The following is a 19,552-nucleotide window of genomic DNA, read 5'->3' on the forward strand; positions in this document are numbered from 1 at the left end:
CTCGAGTTGCGAACGTGATCTGTGCGGGAGGCACGTTCGCAACCCACATCGCTGCGTCTGCGCACACGCAGGTCACAATTCAGCACTTCTGCGCATGCGCTGAAACCTGGAAGTAACCCGTTCCCGTTCCGGTACTTCTGGGTTTTGGTGCATCCGTAACCCGAAAACGCGCGACCTGAAGTGTCTGTAACCCGAGGTATGATTGTACTATGAAGCAAGCCCCTCCACCTTGAACAGAGTAGAACGTAATTGCGCGGACAGGCAGAGTCCCCAGATCCCGAGTGGTCCCCCCCCCCGTCATGTGGAATAACGACTCAAGACAACATGCTATGGGATTAAATTGGCCACAACTTTATTAAATTTCAAATGTGGGTAGACCTTGGCTCAGGCATTGGGCGTTCTCCCTCCCCAGTCCCCAGCCGGGGACCTAGGGAGCTTCATGGTTATCCAGTGTGTGTGGGGGGGGATGGGCCGGCTCTGGAGAACATATGTTCAAGCAGAGATAGCCGCCCCCGTTACGCCACCGCCGCAGGGGAGAGCAATGACGACCTTTCGGCATACGGCCAAAGCCTCCCTTCAAAAATCCCTTTAACGGGGAACCCTGGTATCGCCGCCGCAAAGAGGAAGATGGACTAAAGGATTCCGCCCAAGGCCTGATACCGCCAAAGTTGTGACGTTTTGCTACGGGAAAGGCGAAACCTGCCAATGCAGGGAAATTCCTTTCCGGCCCTTTAACAGCGACCTTGACGTAGCAGCGCCCGCATACCTGTGAAGAAAGGTTAACCTGCAAAACCTATGAAGAAAAGTTAACCTGCAAAAGAAGACATTAACTGAGGGTGGGTAGGGTGGGAGAAGCTCTGGAGCCAAGTGAGGATTACCAGGTAAGATCCACCCTCTATTGTGTGGGCAGGTAATCCCTCCCCCTACCTGGCCTGGTTTCCCTGGCAACGCTTCCCCCCAGGTGGGATTGGACAACTCACTGGGGTAGGCGGGGACCTCCAGGTATCCCACCTGAGGGAAGGCAAAGCCTATGCTGATGGGGCCACTCCAGATCCAGGGCTGCACGCGTCCACGCTAAGGGCGCCCCCCGTTTTAAGCGGGGAGCGGTCATTCTTGAGTAAACGTACTAATGCATGGCACAGATCTGAGTATATAAGAGATTGCAAGTTGGAATTTAGGTATGTTTCCAAGCGCTGCTTTGTGCAAATGCTTGCACAAAGGTAAAGTTAAAGGACCCCTGACAGTTAAGTCCAGTCATGAATGATTCTGGGGTTGCGGCACTCATCTCACTTTACAGGCCGAGTGAGCCGAAGTTTGTCTGCAGACAGATTTTCCGGGTCATCTGGCCAGCATGACTAAGCCACTTCTGGCGAAACCAGAGCAGGGCATGGAAATGCCATTTACCCTCCCGCTGGAGTGGTACCTATTTATCTACTTGCACTTTGACATACTTTTGAACTGCTAGGTTGGCAGGAGCTGGGACCAAGGAACGGGAGCTCACCCCATCGTGAGGATTCAAACCGCCGACCTTCTGATCGGCAAGCCCTAGGCTCAGTGGTTTAGACCACAGCACCACCTGCGTCCCCATGGTACCCATAGGTAAATCTAGGGTAAATCATTTCTTAGGACAGTATCACCCACTCGGTAGCAAGCAAAGCCTTCACATTTTAGCCATTTACAGGTGTTTCCTCACTTATGAAGGTGTTATGTTCCGGGCCACTGTGAGCATAAGTGAAATCCCATAATCTAGGAGGCAGTCTCTAAATGCCTATTTTCCCCCTGCCCTCCAGCTCCCTCTCCAATCCAGCCCAAAATATCTAGACCTGGAGCTCTGGGATCGGCTGGAGGATGGAGGACGCACAGGAAAGCGTCTTCCTCTGCTGCTGTTAGGCAGGACGGCTGAGCAATCTTAACAAAGCCCCGCTGTGCCTCAGGTCTCTTTGGGGTTTCCTCTTCTCTCACTAGCGCCCTCTTCAGGCTCTGGGGAGGGTCTCCACATGAGCCACAAGGCCTCTCCAGCTCTCCTCCTGCCATTTTCTGGTATGATTCTATTTCCTGGCACCACGTGTGGTTGTGCATGAATACAATGCAGTGGAGAGATGCCTGCACAGTTTTCTTCCTGTAAGCAAAAAGTAAAACAAAAAACACAACGCCAAATTTTTGATCCCCCATCCCTGCCACTCTTTTGTCCCAGCCAATGTTGGGATAAAAAAAATGTTCCATATGATTTTTCAAGAGGGGGCGGGGGACTGATCCAGAGAAGCAGATGAAAGTGCTCTTCTCCTGGGTCTGTTTGGGACATTCTCCCCCAAGATACATAGGAGAGAAGAGAGACTTTCTGTTCCTCATCAAACCATTGTGTTACCTTGCCCCACCTAGCCTTTCTCAGACTATGACTTTGAGAACAGTAGCAGCAGCAGCATCAGTCACAGCTGGGAAGAGAGGAGTTCAGGGATATTTTTTCAATAGTTTTATAAGTTGTGCTTCTTTTGTTTCTCGGTTTGATCCTTTTGCATGGTATTGCATGTTTCGTGGTATTTTATGCACTGTGATTTGCTGTTACTTTTATTGATGATAGATTTTATTGTGGCCGAACTGTTGAATTATTATTTGCTGGTGCTTAATTTTACTGTTTACTATTGATTCTGACGGATTGTCTGATTTAAGTTGTTTATTTTAAAGTTATTGTGACTTTTATATTGGATCAGATTGCTACTATTAATATTTGATGTTTTATTATGTTTTTATGTCTTGGAAGCCACCCAGAGTGGCTTGGATAACCCAACCAGATGGGCAGGGTATAAATGAATTATTATTATTATTATTATTATTATTATTATTATTATTAGAATTCTGCTTGGCGTCAGGAACAGCTAGCATTATGGGGCGGTATTGAGCAATGGCCCTCTTGCGAGGAAAACCACTCTTTAGCACACAATCAGAGCAATAAACTAATAGTGATGAAATATATACACACTCATCCGTTTCTCTTTTGTCTATTAATTTGCAGAGCAAAAGAATCTAAAGAACACGCCGAAATATGTCTATTGAAAACGTTTCATAAAAATATTTTCAATTTATACGTCAAGATGGGCCAAGATGGTGAGGAAAATATGAACGTGAGGAGGCCAAAATGGGGGCCTCCACAGCATCTGCTAACATAGCAGGTGAGAAGGACTTAAGTTGTCAATACGAAATTGCATGAAGTTGTTGCTGTTGTTGTTAATATTTGTCTGACTAGAATCACAGAGCTCAAAGCACCCTCAGTTTAAAATGTCCTCGCCAGCTAGGGCTGAACTAAATGGAGGGATTTGCATTTGACAGATTTGAGAGGGAATGGAAGCATTTTTCACAGAGTTTGGAGGCTTATCATTTGCTGTGGTAGTAACTGTCAGCTGTCATTCTCCCCCCCCCCCCACCCTGTAAAATTTTCTCATAAAGTCTGGGCATTATGAGAAACAGGGGAATTTCCCTCTGAATGATCCCCAACAAAAAAGGGAAATTCCCAGGCGCCAAAAAAGATTATTTATGTATGCTACTACTGCAGCCCATGTTTTGTTAGCCCCAAAATGGAAAACGAGCAAGAACCAACCAAAGAAGAATGGCAACTGAAACTGATGGAATATGTGCAGCTTGTGGACCTAACATATAGAATAAGAGAACAAGAAGAATATATGTTTAAAGAAGACTGGAAAATGTTTACTGCATATATGGGTGAAAATTGTGTTCTTTTAAAAACGCTGGTAGCATTAAGATAAATTCAACAGTGTAAATGAGTTTTGATGGATGTAATAAGGAATCACTGAATGGTTTAGTTCATGTGAAATATACAGGGATGCATGGTATGCAAAGGACGCGGGTGGTGCTGTGGGTTAAACCACAGAGCCTAGGACTAGCCGATCAGAAGGTCGGGGGTTCGAATCCCCGCGACGGGGGTGAGCTCCCGTTGCTCGGTCCCTGCTCCTGCCAACCTAGTAGTTCAAAAGCACGTCAAAGTGCAAGTAGATAAATAGGTACCACTCCAGCGGGAAGGTAAACGGTGTTTCCGTGCGCTGCTCTGGTTCACCAGAAGCGGTTTAGTCATGCTGGCCACATGATCTGGAAGCTATCTGCGGACAAACGCCGGCTCCCTCGGCCAATAAAGCGAGATGAGCGCCGCAACCCCAGAGTCGGCCGCAACTGGACCTAATGGTCAAGGGTCCCTTTACCTTTACTAGAAGTTGTGTTGAGCAGCCATGGAAAGGCCAGCAGCCTTGCACAATGCATGGCACATTTAGATTTAGAGACCAGCAAGGGTCTGTAACTTAGAGCCTGAACCTCATTTGCACAGCAATGGACAAGCAAAGCTATGGGAGCGTGAGTGTGAAGCAAAGCCTGCAGTGTTAGTTCTGATCTTTCTTCTTCCTTTTCATAATACCGGGCTAAAACAAATCTGATTTGGAACAAAAGAATACCTAGGGCACTTTTCACAGCCAAGAGCTACGCAATGCATGCCAGGGCTTTGGATTTGGCAACTGCTCTGTATTGGGTCGATTCTCCCTTTCCCCACCTGCTCTGCTCAACCTCTAAAATTGCAACAAGTTTAAATGTGAATACGAATATTTTCGCATGGCTCTAAAACAGGCTCCCTCAGCCTCGGCCCTCCAGATGCTTTGAGACTACAATTCCCATCATCCCTGGCCACTAGTCCTGCTAGCTAGGGATCATGGGAGTTGCGTGGCGAGATCCCGCCTCCCACCAGTAGAAATAAAGACACAAGACACAGTAATTTAGGTTAATGGGCTAAAATTTGGGCACAACTTTATTGGTTACAGGTGATGAGCGGTATTGGCTTAGGCACTGGTCCTATCGATTATCTGGTTTCAGCCTGCTTGCTTGAAGACTGGGAAGGGTTAACACCAGCAGGGGAGCCCTGCTGATGCACATCAACTAGGCGCTCCCCCAGGGTCACCGATCAGGGGCGTGCTTTAGGCCCTGACCTCCATAGGCTTCGGACGAGGCCACGCCCCCTGGAATCCTTTATCGGACTACCCTTCAATATCTGGGGGAGGTGATGGCGCTCCCCCCCTACATCTACATAACAATACCCATACCAATGCCTAACCGCCAAAGCCGAGAAAGTTGTGATGATTTGCTACGAGGTAGGTGAAAAACCAAATGGCTGGTGCCAATTTGCCAAGTGGAAAAAAATTCCTACCAGGCCCCTTAACGGCGACCAACTGAGGTCCATAGCAAGGTCAAAAGAGGAACCTTGAAGGGTGGGCGGGTGGGAAACAAACACAGCTGAGCGGCCAAAGAGGGAGATTCTCGGCCACGCTTGCCTTAAATGAGGCAAGCCACACCCCCTGGGCCAGCCGATTGTCTGGCCAGGGAATGACGCGGCCGAGGATTTCCCAGATCGCATGGGGCTGGCGGCGTGATGCCCGCAACACCACCTCCTCCCAAGGTCGGAAATGGCTTTGTAGGCCAAAAAACACCTGGAGGGCCAAGGTTGAGGAAGCCTGCTCTATAAAGAACACAGCTTAGACTCCAGCAAAGCCGCTCTAGGCAGTTCCAGTTCCAGCACCTCTCAGCTGGGTTCTGTCAACTCTCCAGGGGGCACCATTACCATTCTGAGAGAATGAGGGAGTTGTCCGTGGTGAGTTCCGACACCTCTTTTTCTAGAAAAATAGGATGGGCTATAGGGATGGTGTTTCATAACTAGGGCGCCATTTCTGAAAAAAAAGCACTTTCCTTTGTTATCCAACAGCGTACCTGTGAGAAAGGCAGCGCCTGAAAAAGGTCTTCAGCGGAAGATATTAAAGCACTGGCAGATTGGGAGAAGAAGAAGCACTCCTTCAGGCATTCAGGACCTAAGTGTTAAGGGCTTTAAAGGTATGTACAAGCACTTTGAAGAGAACTGGTAGCCAATATTAAAACAAAAACTGCTGTACCTTTCTGTCTATAAGATGCCCCCATGTATAAGACGCCCCCTATTTGGGGGACTAAAATTAAAGAAAATTGGGGGGAGATGACCCAGAGTTGTCACCCAACTGGTGGACCATCGCAAGCAATGCATACCAAATTGCCGAGGTGGCAGCCAATCAAAAGCAGCCCTTGCCGCATCCGCAAATAACCCACACAATTGACAAAGCAGCAGCCAATCAAAAGCAGCCCTTGCAGCAGACACCATTCACCCACCCAATCGCTAGATCCTGCTCGCGGCTGCAACCAATCACCCGTCTCTGCTCTGCACTGTAAGAGTTTGGATTTGATACCCCGCTTTATCACTACCCTCAGGAGTCTCAAAGTGGGTAACATTCTCCTTTCCCTTCCTCCCCCACAACAAACACTCTGTGAGGTGAGTGGGGCTGAGAGACTTCAGAGAAGTGTGACTAGCCCAAGGTCACCCAGCAGCTGCATGTGGAGGAGCAGAGAATCAAACCCGATTCCCCAGATTACGAGTCTATCGCTCCTAACCACTATACCACACTGGCTCTCCTACCGCTAGTGCACTGTCCATGTATAAGACGACACCCCCCATTTTAAACTTTATTTTAGAGTAAAAAAAACCCTCATCTAATACATGGAAAAGTACAGTAAGCCATTTTTAAAAATTGTGTGTGTGTGTGATAGGCATATTCTTGGCTGTACCAGTAAAATTCTGGTGGCCGTATTCAACCAGCAAACTTTTTCAGCAGGGGGCTGGTCCACTGTCCCTCAGACCTTGTGGGGGGCCGGACTATATTTTGGAAAAAAAATATGAACGGATTCCTATGCCCCACAAATACCCCAGAGATGCATTTTAAATAAAAGCACACATTCTACTCATGTAAAAACACCAGGCAGGCCCCACAAATAACCCAGAGATGCATTTTAAATAAAAGGACACATTCTACTCATATCAAAACATGCTGATTCCCGGACTGGAGAAGCTATGTTGTGGGTGGTACTAAGAACATGCTGCTACTCCAAGTAATCATAGTAAACCCCCATATGTGAGAAACATGTGAACAGGCTAATATGTAAGAATTTGTCGCACAACCTGATTCTGGAAGGACATAATCAGATTAACCTGAGACTCAACAATGGAACTAAACAGGGGAAAAGTTCACGTGTCAACTACGATACACTACAATAACTGATTTTATGTGTTCAATTTGCAGAGCCCTATTTGTGCTTCCACACAATAAATGAATGTAAAGCTGTGCATTTTTGAGGAGGAAGGTTGCCGAAAGTTGTCGAAGGCTGAGATATGGTAGCTGAAAGAATTGCCTACCCGTTCTGTACGTGAGATTGCTATTTTGACTGTTTTGTTCATGACTCATATGGACAATGCAAGTGAATAAGAAGCACACCGATGGGCAAAGCGACTCCTCCAGCATTGGGAGTTTCCTGGATGACACAGACAGAGAAGTCTGCAGCCTCACCGACCGAGCCTTCAAAAGTCTGTGTGTGGCTGAGCTCGAATCATCTTACACAGAGGCCGATCCAGTTGTTTCGCCCAACATCTCCCACCAGTTCTCGAGCAAATTTTCCCAAGGCCCACGGAACCATGCCATCAAGAAAAATACTCCCCCTAACAAGGGACTGCAAAAAACAGAGGAGCATTCAACATTCCAGCAGTTTCCAAACGACATCCAAGAAGGTCAAAACGCCGCTATAAACATCACCCCAAGCATTAGGATGAAGCTGGGTTTGCCAGTGCCTAGTCTGCGCAATTATAAACATACCTCAAAAGTTTCTTCCTTGATAAAGACCTTTGATAAAGCTGAGAACCGGGAGACTTCAGCAACAGCCAAGCAACCGGTTAGAAACAGTTTGACAAAACTCCCCTTAATTTGCGGAGGCAACATGGCTTTCTGGGGTGGCAAAACCATTTTAAACATCCAGAAGGAACTCTCTGAGTTTTCTGAGCCGTTCCAGGACGTGGCAAATGCAAGTGGGAGGCCCGAACTACACGAACTGCACAGAAGGCAGAACAAAATGGATTTGGCCTGTCACGGTCCACGTGGTTTTTATCGCCAGACAGATGCTTCAAATATTCGAATGTCCAATGTCTCCGCCGTCTCGAGAAAGGCGGCAAAAAACCGAACTGGGAAAGCCAAAGAGCCAGCTAGAAAGGGCAGCTTTCTACACAGCGAGAACAGTGCTTTTGAATCGTGGAATCTGCATCATAAAAAACTTGAGACAGGCGGGCCTACTGAAATTATACTCAAAGAAGGAAACCTGACATACTTTGAAGAAAGACCTTTCTTTAGAGAGGCCTGTATTCATGAATGTAAACCATCTTCCCCGAAGGTCACAGCCCCCGTAATTTCAGAACAGGATTTCTCAGGTGCCTTTCCACAAAAACCACTCTCTGAAACCTCTCTCTCTCCATTACCTCTAGCCCAGGTGCCTTTTCCTCCTCAGGCTACTGCTAAAGATATTGTTTCACAGGTGTTGCCACCCCAAGCTTCTGATCTGCCGCCATCTGTGCACAGGATTCCGACATCACCATCCCTTACATCTGAAACCTCTTTTCCACCATCTCCACGGGTTTCCATGTCACTGAAGCCTTCCACTCCACCGCAATCTCTGCCTCAGGCCTCTGGTCCACCAGAAGCGATAGCCCATGTCGCCAGTGCATTAGCACCAGTGCCTCAAGTTACTGTGTTGTCAGAGAAGACTAGCAATTCAGAATTTAAGTCTGAGCTGAAAAATGTTTGTCCACCTTGGCGGAAACAAAAGAAAGAGCTTGGAGGAATGGAGCTGACGCAGGATATTGCACCAGAAGTACTAAGAACGAAGGACTCCTCATACAGAAAGCCACCTGACGTCACTCCCATGGCCGAAACATCTGCAGATGAGTCCCACATAGCTCCATCTGACCCCTCTAGTCCTTCTTTCAACATCTCAAAACTTTTAACTCCAGTCCTACCACGTAAACAAGAGAGAGAGCCCTCAGAAGGCCAGTCATTTCTGGAAGCTCCTCCCATTCCTGAAACTGGAACTGCCAAAGAAACAGAGGAGAGAACACTCTATTCTTCTCAGAACAATTATAAGTCGAAAGCACCGAGTTTGCTGTTCAACCTGAAGGATATCCGAAAACGTGTGAAAAGCACTTACAGTCCCTCCCCTCTCTTAAGAATCCTCGACGACAAAAAGATTAAGGAGCAAGACGGCATAAAAGCAAGCGTCACAGCCGCCAATGCGCTAGAAGGAAGCAGTAAAAAAACGGTTGAGGCTGACAAAACAGGTCATAAGCCTCCTGAACAAATGGACAACACCAATGCCACCAATTCCTTTGGGCATTTCATTGACAGCTACCTGACTCCAGAGGACAGTGAGATGTCATCTCTGCCTGACTTCCACCCAAATGAGCTCTGTGTAAGACAATATTCTCCACCCAACTCTCACCTTGCAGATGTGCCAACTGACCCAGAAGCACATGTTCAAAGTTTCCAACTGCAGGATCTTAAAAGTAAACAAGTTGCTCCAAGTCACAGTGCTGATGTGGAACCCCAGGTATCCCCATATTTATTTTTCACACCTGAGGAGAACATAAATGATAGTGGAAACCAAAAATGCCCACCGACTGGAAGTGAACACCGAGGCAAAAGGAGCACCAGCTCTTCTGAACAATCCTTTGTCTCCATTATAGACCAGCCATTTCACGACGACTCTTTTTCTCTAATGCAGCTCTTTCAGAAAGCATGCCATCAAGAAAGCCAGAGGAGTAAGAATGAGTGGAGTGCAGAAGAAAAGCTATGTAGCAAAGACGAGGAGGAGGAGGAGAAGTCAAGGGGGGAGAAGCAATTGCATGACTACAATCTGAGCATCCGTGGCTGTCACACGGATGAGAAGCATGAGGAGCAGGAAGAGCAGGGTAAAAATGAGAATGCAGTGCAAGAAATAGATGTGAAGGAGAAGAGAGAAGACAAATCGAAAAGTATGGATTCGGCATCAGAAGCCAAGCTGGAAGAGTCACTAACACCAACTTCACCAAGTACACTGAAGCCCAATATGTTCATGATTAAAGACAACACGTTTAAGTCGTCGCCGGTGATAAAAGCAGTCAAGTTGCCTCTGCTCAGGTCTTTGTCCTGTGAAGAAGCCATCACTGGCAGTCACGCAGAGGCTGAAAGACAGACTTTTGGGCCCATTCGTTCTACTCCAAATATTCAAGAGGTGGACTTGTTTTCGTCAAGAAACAGAAGCCAGCAGGACGTAAGGGATGCTGCAACAGGCAGAGATGCTGATGAGTTAAGATCCATCCCAGGCAGCGTGGTAGGAAAAGGCCCCTTAACGACGACAGGATACACTCTTAGAGAAGGACCAGAGGGAGTCTATATGCAGGAATTGGTGGGAGAAGATGAAGGAGCTAATATTACACCAGGGTTATCACAGAAAGGTTTGAAAAGCGGCGAGAAACAGTTGGCCAGAGACAAAGAAATGGCTAGAGCTGGGAAACTGAGGCATAATTCTTCCAGCCAACCGAATCTTAGTTTTGAAGGTGACCCAGCGCAAAACAGGCAAAAGTGCCCTGTGAGAGAAAAGGTGAACTATTTTAAGAACAATCTCTTATCTAAACGCAGAGGTGGTTCTTGTGTGAAAAAGATAATAAGTCAAGAGATGAGATCTCCCACGATATCGGAGCCCTATTCTCATGCTTCCAGTGAAGTTTTCCAGGATACATCAGCATCACTGGGTACCCTAACCATTTCCACCATACCAAGTCCAAGGTCACACAGCGCAATGCAATCTACCTTCACAAGTCCTTTTTCAGATACGTCTGCAGTCTCCAATGTACCACAGGCTGAAAGAATAACAAATTCCTCTTCATTGCAAGGAGGAACAGAGAGCGGAAAGAGGTCTTCTACCTTGGAGCCATTTGATCTGATGCAGACAAGTCAACTCTCAGGAGATGCTGGCAGCTCTCCTGTTGCAAATGAGAGACTTCAGATGGCGAAGACAGCAGCCAAACCCCCGGCTGTACCACCCAAATCAGAAAAGGCATTACGGCGGGCAAAGAAACTGGCAAGCAAGAGGAAGAAAACAGAGGCACAGCAGAAAAGGCTACAGGACGAAGCTCCATCCCACTGCGGCGATATTGGAACTATGCAACCGGTCCAATCCTCACTCTCGCCAATATGCCTTAATTCTTCCTTGACACCATCAGAATCTCACCTGGTAAGGCTACAACCTGCCCCATCATTAAGTCCCACGCCCTCTTTACCTGCCACAACCCAGCGTAAGCTGCTTCAGGATCCGGATTCAGGAGAGTATTTCATTGTAGATTTACCTGTTCAGTTTAAGACCTTTTATGATCCAGAGAGCGGAAGGTACATCCAGCTCTCAATCCCTCCTTCAAAAAGGATCTTGTCTCAAACGCCCTCTTCAGAGAGTGTCCCTTCTTCTTACGTTTTGTACCCCAGTACTCTCCCAACCAGAGTTTCCTCTGTTCCGGTACAGGCATCGCCATCTCAGTTTTCTGAATCGGCTTCCCTTATGCAAAGAGCCCTCTTGGAATCGGCTACAGACTGGTCACAAGGTGGCCAGTACCCAGAACCTCTCGGGAGTCAACCTTATATTGAGTCTGCCGTGTGTGATGTTGACAGTCGTGAAGTGGATGGGTCACAGTATAACTTTGAGAAGGACGTGAGCCTCCCTGATAATGCTGACATCATTTCAATGGGCGCGCTTGAAGATTTTGCAGTGGAAGGTGTGTCATGAGAGCGCAAGGTGCTCGCTATTATTTTAGAAACACAGACCTAACGCACCTGCAAACACACACACACACACACACACACACCCTAAATAATATCGGTACAAATTTCAAAGGCAATTGTGTTAGAAGGAAAACTGAGCTGTGGTCTCTTGATATAAATTTGCTGATGAGATGGACGCCAAATTGACATAAAGGAAAAGCATGACATGGTGGTTGCAGCTTCTCTTTCCTACTGCTTGAGTGACTTGAATGATGGAGAATAATGGGCAGATTCCCCTTTAGAAAACAAACAAACAAGCAAGCAGAAGGCAGCAATTTCAGCTTGGCACAGCATTTAGAGACAAAGGATACGTGGTGGTGAGAATCAAATGTACGAATGAGAACTCACTTTTTTTGTACACCCCCCCAAAATACCAAATTCATTAACAACCATGTATGGTACATTGGATGTACAATACAGAAATACTTTGGCCTGGATATATGCAGCAGCCTAAATATTTTTGCAGAGTGTACAGCTGAAGAGTTGCTTTGGGACAAACTTTCACACCATGATTCATGCCCCCGGTGAGCACATGCTCAGAAATATCACTTTGGGATAAAACTTCAGGTTTGGAAACTGAGTGAATGGTTGAATAAGATCTGGTTGCTACCTTTTTCATTGGCTCATGCTAACTTTTCCTCCCCCCCACCCACTCACCCACCCTTGCCATTTTTTCACTGCTTGTGCAGTTTGGGCAACCACATGTCTGTGCCTATAAAAGACAAGTCAGAGACAACTGTCCCGATGAAGGTGGAAATTGAGAGTAATTTCTTAGAAATGTTAAGTCTCCTATCATGATGGTCTCCAAGCTACAAGGATTCAGAGCCTCCTCTGTAGTGGCAAAGTGGATAACAAGATTCGAGGGATGTGCATTCTTATGAAGAAGACATGTCAGAGTTTCCACTTGAGGACAACTGAATGCAGTTCTTCAGAAACACTCTTCCCATGCCGTTCTGGCCTAAAGAGACTAGTAGGGTACAAATCCAAACTCAGAATGACCCCTCTTTGTGGGACAGGAACTGCTTTTGAAAGGAGCTACAGAAAAGGATGTTGTCACAATGTCCTACGTATCTCTTTGGCATCTGCAATCCCATATATGAGAACTTTCGGACAGAGGACAGTACCTGGGGAAGATTTCAAAACCAGCATTTCATTTGTCATAATAGAAAGGATTAACTGATAGTAGTCACCTCAGCGTAAGAAATAAAGGGAAGATCCTTGTCAGCCCATGCCTTCATTTTTAAATAAAGCTAGTTTCTATCCCTTATGGTGGTGGCAGTGGTGGTGAACCTCAGACCTTGGCTTTGTTTGTGTAATGTGCCTGGCTGCAAATCGCTGCATGAACTTGGAAGTAGGGTTTGGAATAAAAATATTGCAAATGTTCGTATCTACACATAAATGGTGGGGGTAAGGTGTACTGCCCAGTTTTTACATACCCGCCAATGTCTCTTGGATTAAAATACGGATGTCTTATTCCTTAATAATAAAATTATTATTTATACCCCGTCCATCTGACTGGGTTGCCCTAGCCACTCTGGGCAGCTTCCAACATATATAAAAACATAAAAAAAAATTAAACACAAAATCTTCCCTATACAGGGCTGCCTTCAGATGTCTTCTAAAGGCTATATAGTTATTTATCTCCTTGGCTCAGGGATCACATAGCTCCATACCCTCCAACTTTTCTCCAATGAAAATAGGGGCAAAGGTGGCGCTGTGGTCTAAACCACTAAGCCTTGGGCTTGCCGATCAGAAGGTGGCAGTTCGAATCGCCACGACGGGGTGAGCTCCCATTGTTCGGTCCCAGCTCCTGCCAACCTAGCAGTTCAAAAGCATGCCAAAAGGTGCAAGTAGATTAACAGGTACCGCTCTGGCGGGAAGGTAAATGGTGTTTCCGTGCACTGCTCTGGTGTCAGTGTTCCACTGCAGCAGAAGCGGCTTAGTCATGCTGGCCACATGACCTGGGGAAAACTCTGTGGAGTGGAAAACTCAGCTCCCTTGGCCTGTAAAGTGAGATGAGCACTGCAACCCCAGAGTCGTTCGCGACTGGACTTAACTATCAGGGGTCCCTTTACCTTTAAGGAAAAGCAGGACATTCTGGGATCAAATCAGAAACCAGGACAGCTTCTGTAAATCCAGGGCTGTCCCTGGAAAATCGGGACACTTGGAGGGTCTACTTTTTTTCCCAGTGCGCTTCTCTGACCTTGGGCATTGTGGCTTCCAGTCAGAGGGGTGGCTAAGAGGAGCAGCCAAATTGGCTATTATAGTTGATCCAATAAAAAAAAGGACCCTCCAGTTGCAATGGAGAACTAATGGTCTCGACCAAAAGGCCCCATTGCTGCGTGCCAGAATTTCAGATAGTGCCTCTTCAACAACAGCAGTAATAATACTGAATTATTGCAAATCAATTTGCCTGATGTTCCCCTTCCAGCTCTTGGATTACAGAGGCCCGGAAATCTCCCCAGCAGAACAAAATAGTGCAGAGGGAAAGAAAGGGGAAGAAAGCATTCACTGTGGTCCATAGGACAGGACCTCTACAAGTTCCCCAGTTTCTCAAGTATGAACACAAGGATGCTTGTGGATGCGAGAGATTTTTTAATGACGATCTCCCATAGCTATTTAAAAACTTGAATCACAGCTGCAGGACTGGGGCAGGGTGGGAGAATTGGATTGGCACCGTGACACTTAAGGAAAGGGAATTTAATCCTTTCCTCACTGTTTTCCCAGTCAAAATCCCCTCTGTGCTGTTGTTTGGGGATGGCAGGTGGACACACAGGTAACCAACTGGACCTGTTTGGCCTCGCAATGAATTTTAAAGCAAAAGAAGAGCAAGGGGGAAAGTGTTGGAAACAAATTTTGCAAGCTTGGGAATGGGCTTTTGGGGTGTATGGAGGAGGAATATCACATGACCGGCTTCTTTCCGAATCTCAGCAGAAAACAAGTTAATTAGCAAAAAGAATAGGATTAGAAAGGGGATACTATAATAATAAGGGACGCAGGTGGCACTGTGGGTTAAACCACAGAGCCTAGAACTTGCCGATCAGAAGGTCGGCGGTTCGAATCCCGTGATGGGGTGAGCTCCCATTCCTCGGTCCCACCTCTTGCCCACCTAGCAGTTCGAAAGCACGTCAAAGTGCAAGTAGATAAATAGGTATCACTCTGGCGGGAAGGTAAACGGCGTTTCCGTGCGCTGCTCTGGTTCACCAGAAGTGGCTTAGTCATGCTGGCCACATGACCCGGAAGCTGTACACTGGCTCCCTCGGCCAATAAAATGAGATGAGCGCTGCAACCCCAGTCGGTCACGACTGGGCCTAACGGTCAGGGGTCCCTTTACCTTTACCTTACTATAATAATTATTATTAATCTTTATACTCCGCCCATCTGGCTGGGTTTCCCCAGCCCAACAGAATATTAAAAACACAATAAAACATGAAACATTAAATAACTTCCCCAAACAGGGCTGCCTTCAGATGTCTTCTAAAAGTCAGATAGTTGTTTATATCCTTGACATCTGATGGGAGGGCGTTCCACAGGGCGGACGCCACCACCAAGAAGGCCCTCTGCCTGGTTTCCTATAACCTCACTTCTCGCAGTGATGGAACCACCAGAAGGCCCTCGGAGCTGGACCTCAGTGTCCGGGCTGAATGATGGGAGTGGAGATGCTCCTTCAAGTAGACTGGGCTGCGGCCATTTAGGGCTTTAAAGGTCAGCACCAACACTTTGAATTGTGCTTGGAAATGTACTGGGAGCCAATGTAGGTCTTTCAGGACCGGTGTTATATTAAAAACCTAGCAGAAAACAGCATGCTTGTGTTGCTGTGAAATTCAGGAAAGTTGGCTGGCAGGAGGCAGTCATTTGTTCCTCATGAATGGAAAGTGCTTTTGAAGTCCATACACAAAGCTTGTGGTTTCTCCCTCAGCCTTCTCTGTTCTTATTTGCCTTCTCCACACCCCCTTCCAGGTCCTAGCAAAATCTCCCCTGCTCCTGTTTGAAGCTTGAACATAAGTCATGTTGTGCAGTAACTTTGCTAAACAACCTCCAAATTTCCTCATTTGATCTCTGCTCCTGAATCTCCGCAGTCTCCCTCACAACCACCCACACATACAATTATCTTTCCTTTTTGGTTGTTATCTTTTAAAAACTTATTCCAGGGTGGGTGGGTGTTTTAAAAAGTTTTTAAAACCTGTGATACCGTCAGAATTTTCCTGAGTTTGCTGGTCTCACTGGTTGCTTCGATATGGCACTTGCTTTAAGCTTACACTTACTCCACGAAACTGAAATTAGTATATGAAGCAGAGCCATACAGTAAAAAAAAAACCCAAAACGTGCAGTGTCAAGTCGAGATGTTGGAGGAATACAGTGGTACCTCAGGTAATTCGTTCTGGAGGTCCGTACTCAACCTGAAACTGTTCTTAACCTGAAGCTCCACTTTAGCTAATGGGGCCTCCTGCTGCCGCCGCGCCGCCTGAGCACGATTTCTGTTCTCATCCTGAAGCAAAGTTCTTAACCTGAAGCACTATTTCTGGGTTAGCAGAGTCTGTAACCTGAAGCGTCTGTAACCTGAAGCGTATGTATCCTGAGGTACCACTGTAATTATTTGCATTTAACAGTAAACCCACCTAATTCATACATTCCCAAATAGGCGAACCAAAACACTGCCATCCTTTGAGATTTGCACTTCTTTGAAATTTTCAATCTAATTGCTGGGGTAAAGTTTTTTCACAGGAACACGTATGTTGGTGAAAATAACATATGGAAATGAACTATTTGGGAAGAACTGTTTTACATAAAAATCTGTACATTTGGCAAAATTGCAAACAAATGTGTTTGTTAGGAGATGTTTGCACTAAAATGCTGGTGGATTTTTCACAGAGACATTTCAAAAAGAATTTTGCAAATGGAAATGTGGAGAAGTGACTTTAAGATTAGAAAAAAAAACATACCAAACTTTAAAGGTGACTAGCACAAAAAGAACTGGAGCTACCTGTCTGAAAATTGGCAAGGTACATCAACTCAGTAGAGGCTACTTTGCCACCAAATTCCATATACCTATGTGGGAGAGGGGGATGCGGGTGGCGCTGTGGGTTAAACCACAGAGCCTAGGATTTGCCGATCGGAAGGTCAGCGGCTCAAATCCCCGTGATGGGGTGAGCTCCCGTTGCTCGGTCCCTGCTCCTGCCCACCTAGCAGTTCGAAAGCACATCAAAGTGCAAGTAGATAAATAGGTACCGCTCTGGCGGGAAGGTAAACGGCGTTTCCGTGCGCTGCTCTGGTTTGTCAGAAGCGGCTTAGTCATGCTGGCAACATGACCTGGAAGCTGTATGCTGGCTCCCTTGGCCAATAAAGCGAGATGAGCACCGCAACCCCAAAGTCGGCCACGACTGGACCTAATGGTCAGGGCTTCCTTTACCTTTAGGTGGGAGAGGGGAACCCCAAGTTTCCCAATCCAAGTCCATAGGATTGTTTTTTTCCAGGTTTTGATCTGGATCCAGATGCTGGATCTGGACCATCATGGGTCAAAGGTGATCTGAACTGGGCTCCCAATTGGACTGGGGAGGCACACAGTCCTATTGGCGGCTGGGAATCCTGCTGCTTTAACACGCCACACCTTATACAGCTGAACTCTTAAAATCAGTGCCTGCAAAGCAGTGGTGTAGCGTGGGGGGTGCAGAGGGGGCCAGCCGCACCGGGCGCAACATCTGGGGGGTGCTCGCCGCCTCTGGAGTCACCGAAGAGCCTCGGGCGCAGGCTGTAGCAGAGCCCCATGTCTCACGGAACCGACGAGCTGTGCGCCTGTCCGGGCTGAAGGCATCCGGCAGGCAGCGGCTCTCAGCGCTGGCCACGGAGGGTGCGCCAGGCAGCCCCTCCTCACAGCCCCGCCGCCGCCGCCGCAGCTGCTGGGCCATGTTGCATTTTCCTCGCCCCTCTGCCCTCCTCCTCCTCCGGGCAAGCGGCGTTGTTTGGGCGCCAGCGCCAGCGGCAACTCGCCTCAGATCACCTGACACGGACCCGCCACCGCCACCGTGGCTACCTTACCGTAAATACCCCAGGCCCAGGCAGCAGCAAGAAGAAGCTGGCAGCGGCGGCAGGTTAGGGGTTAGGGGCGCAAATTACTTGCCTTGCCCCGGGTGCTGACAACCCACGCTACGCCGCTGCTGCAAAGACCTCAGGCTCCACCGAGCCAAAGGGAGAAGAAATGGATGCGTTACAGCTGCACTTAAGTCTCTCGGGGGAAGCGGAATGCTGAAATTTAATAAAGGGCAATTCTTAGGCAGAAGGACTGCTGGAAGGGGAGCCAGTTCAGATGACAAAGCAAATCCAACTTAATTAGAAAAGAAAGTTAGGAACATTGAAGCAGAGAAGCGCAGACGATTAAAACGGGCAATTCCCATTTGTACCTGTTGGGATCATAAACAATCAATTAGCAAGTTGCATGCTGAAACCTTTCGATTCTCAGCGCTTCCATCTCCAGCATCGCCAAGGCTGAATATATCCCAAATTCCACCGGAATGCGTTAGTGAATTTATGTCGAACGCCACCCAAACAGGAAACTTATTGGCTAGACCTTCAATTTCAAGAACATCCTTTTTCTATTATCAAGTAAAAACAGAGGAGTGGTTCCAGTATATCACCTGTGGCACTTATCCCTTCTTGCATGTGCACTTCTGTGCATCTTTGTTAAGCAGTTTGTCTCTGGGTATGTAGACAGCCGTATATTGCATACAATTGGGTAGTCCTGGTAAGTAATATCAGTGCAGATGGTGACAGCAGCCGAGAAATTAAAAGACGCCTGCTTCTTGGGAGAAAAGCAATGACAAACCTAGACAGCATCTTAAAAAGCAGAGACATCACCTTGTCAACAAAGGTCTGTATAGTTAGAGCTATGGTTTTCCCAGTAGTGATGTATGGAAGTGAGAGCTGGACGATAATGAAGGCTGATCGCCGAAGGATTTATGCTTTTGAATTCTGGTGCTGGAGGAGACTCTTGAGAGTCCCATGGACTGCAAGAAGATCAAACGTATCCATTCTGAAGGAAATCAGACCTGAGTGCTCACTGGAAGGACAGATCCTGAAGTTGAGGCTCCAAGACTTTGGCCACCTCACGAGAAGAGAAGACTCCCTGGAAAAGATCCTGATGTTGGGAAAGATGGAGGGCACAAGGAGAAGGGGACGACAGAGGACCGCCCCGCCCCCCAGATACATCATACCTACATCACAGAAAGGGCGGTCTGTTTATCTCCTGTCTGGCAGGTTACCTGTTTATGGTCACTTGATTGGATTACCTGGGGAGCCTGGCCAGTCTTTTGTAATGATAAATACTTAGTTCCTGAGCCAGGTCACAGGCTCACCCTATACATACACAGACATACCCTTAAGACAGGATTTGTGAACAAAAAGACAACGGGGAGGCTTTTCCATTTTCCTTCGACCTTGCAGAGAAATATTTGAGGTCAATCTGGGAGGGACAAAATGGTTTCAGCACTTTTTCTGTGGGGTTTCAGACATGTGGTTTATATATGCAGTTATGAACATTTATTATAAATATATCTAAGACCTTAATTTTTTAATTTCAAGTTCATCGTGTGGAAAGTGGCCTTACTTGAGCCAGGCTCCATCTGCCAGTTGAGCTCAAGCTACTACAGTGGTACCTCGGGTTAAGTACTTAATTCGTTCCGGAGGTCTGTTCTTAACCTGAAACTGTTCTTAACCTGAAGCACCACTTTAGCTAATGGGGCCTCCTGCTGCCGCCGTGACGCCGGAGCACGATTTCTGTTCTCATCCTGAAGCAAAGTTTTTAACCTGAAGCACTATTTCTGGGT

General features: G+C 47.1%; 1 protein-coding gene across 2 annotated transcripts in view; it reads left to right on the forward strand.

The window, feature by feature from the left end:
• Positions 1 to 12,999, forward strand: part of LOC307215649 (cardiac-enriched FHL2-interacting protein) — a 32,252-nt gene extending 19,253 nt beyond the window's left edge. Inside the window, exons 2-4 of one of the 2 annotated variants that reach the window (XM_079975095.1) lie at positions 3,011 to 3,167; positions 5,750 to 5,874; positions 7,146 to 12,999. In XM_079975095.1, the coding sequence (XP_079831221.1) occupies positions 7,315 to 11,697 (4,383 nt within the window). In that variant the 5' untranslated portion in view covers positions 3,011 to 3,167; positions 5,750 to 5,874; positions 7,146 to 7,314 and the 3' untranslated portion in view covers positions 11,698 to 12,999. The remainder of the gene's footprint in view (positions 1 to 3,010; positions 3,168 to 5,749; positions 5,875 to 7,145) is intronic. The other variant, XM_079975096.1, reaches the window with a different exon arrangement.
• The last annotated feature ends 6,553 nt before the right edge of the window (positions 13,000 to 19,552 follow it).

The sequence above is a fragment of the Podarcis cretensis genome (genome assembly GCF_951804945.1).
Source record: "Podarcis cretensis genome assembly, chromosome: 5".
NCBI classification, from domain to species: Eukaryota; Metazoa; Chordata; class Lepidosauria; order Squamata; family Lacertidae; genus Podarcis; species Podarcis cretensis.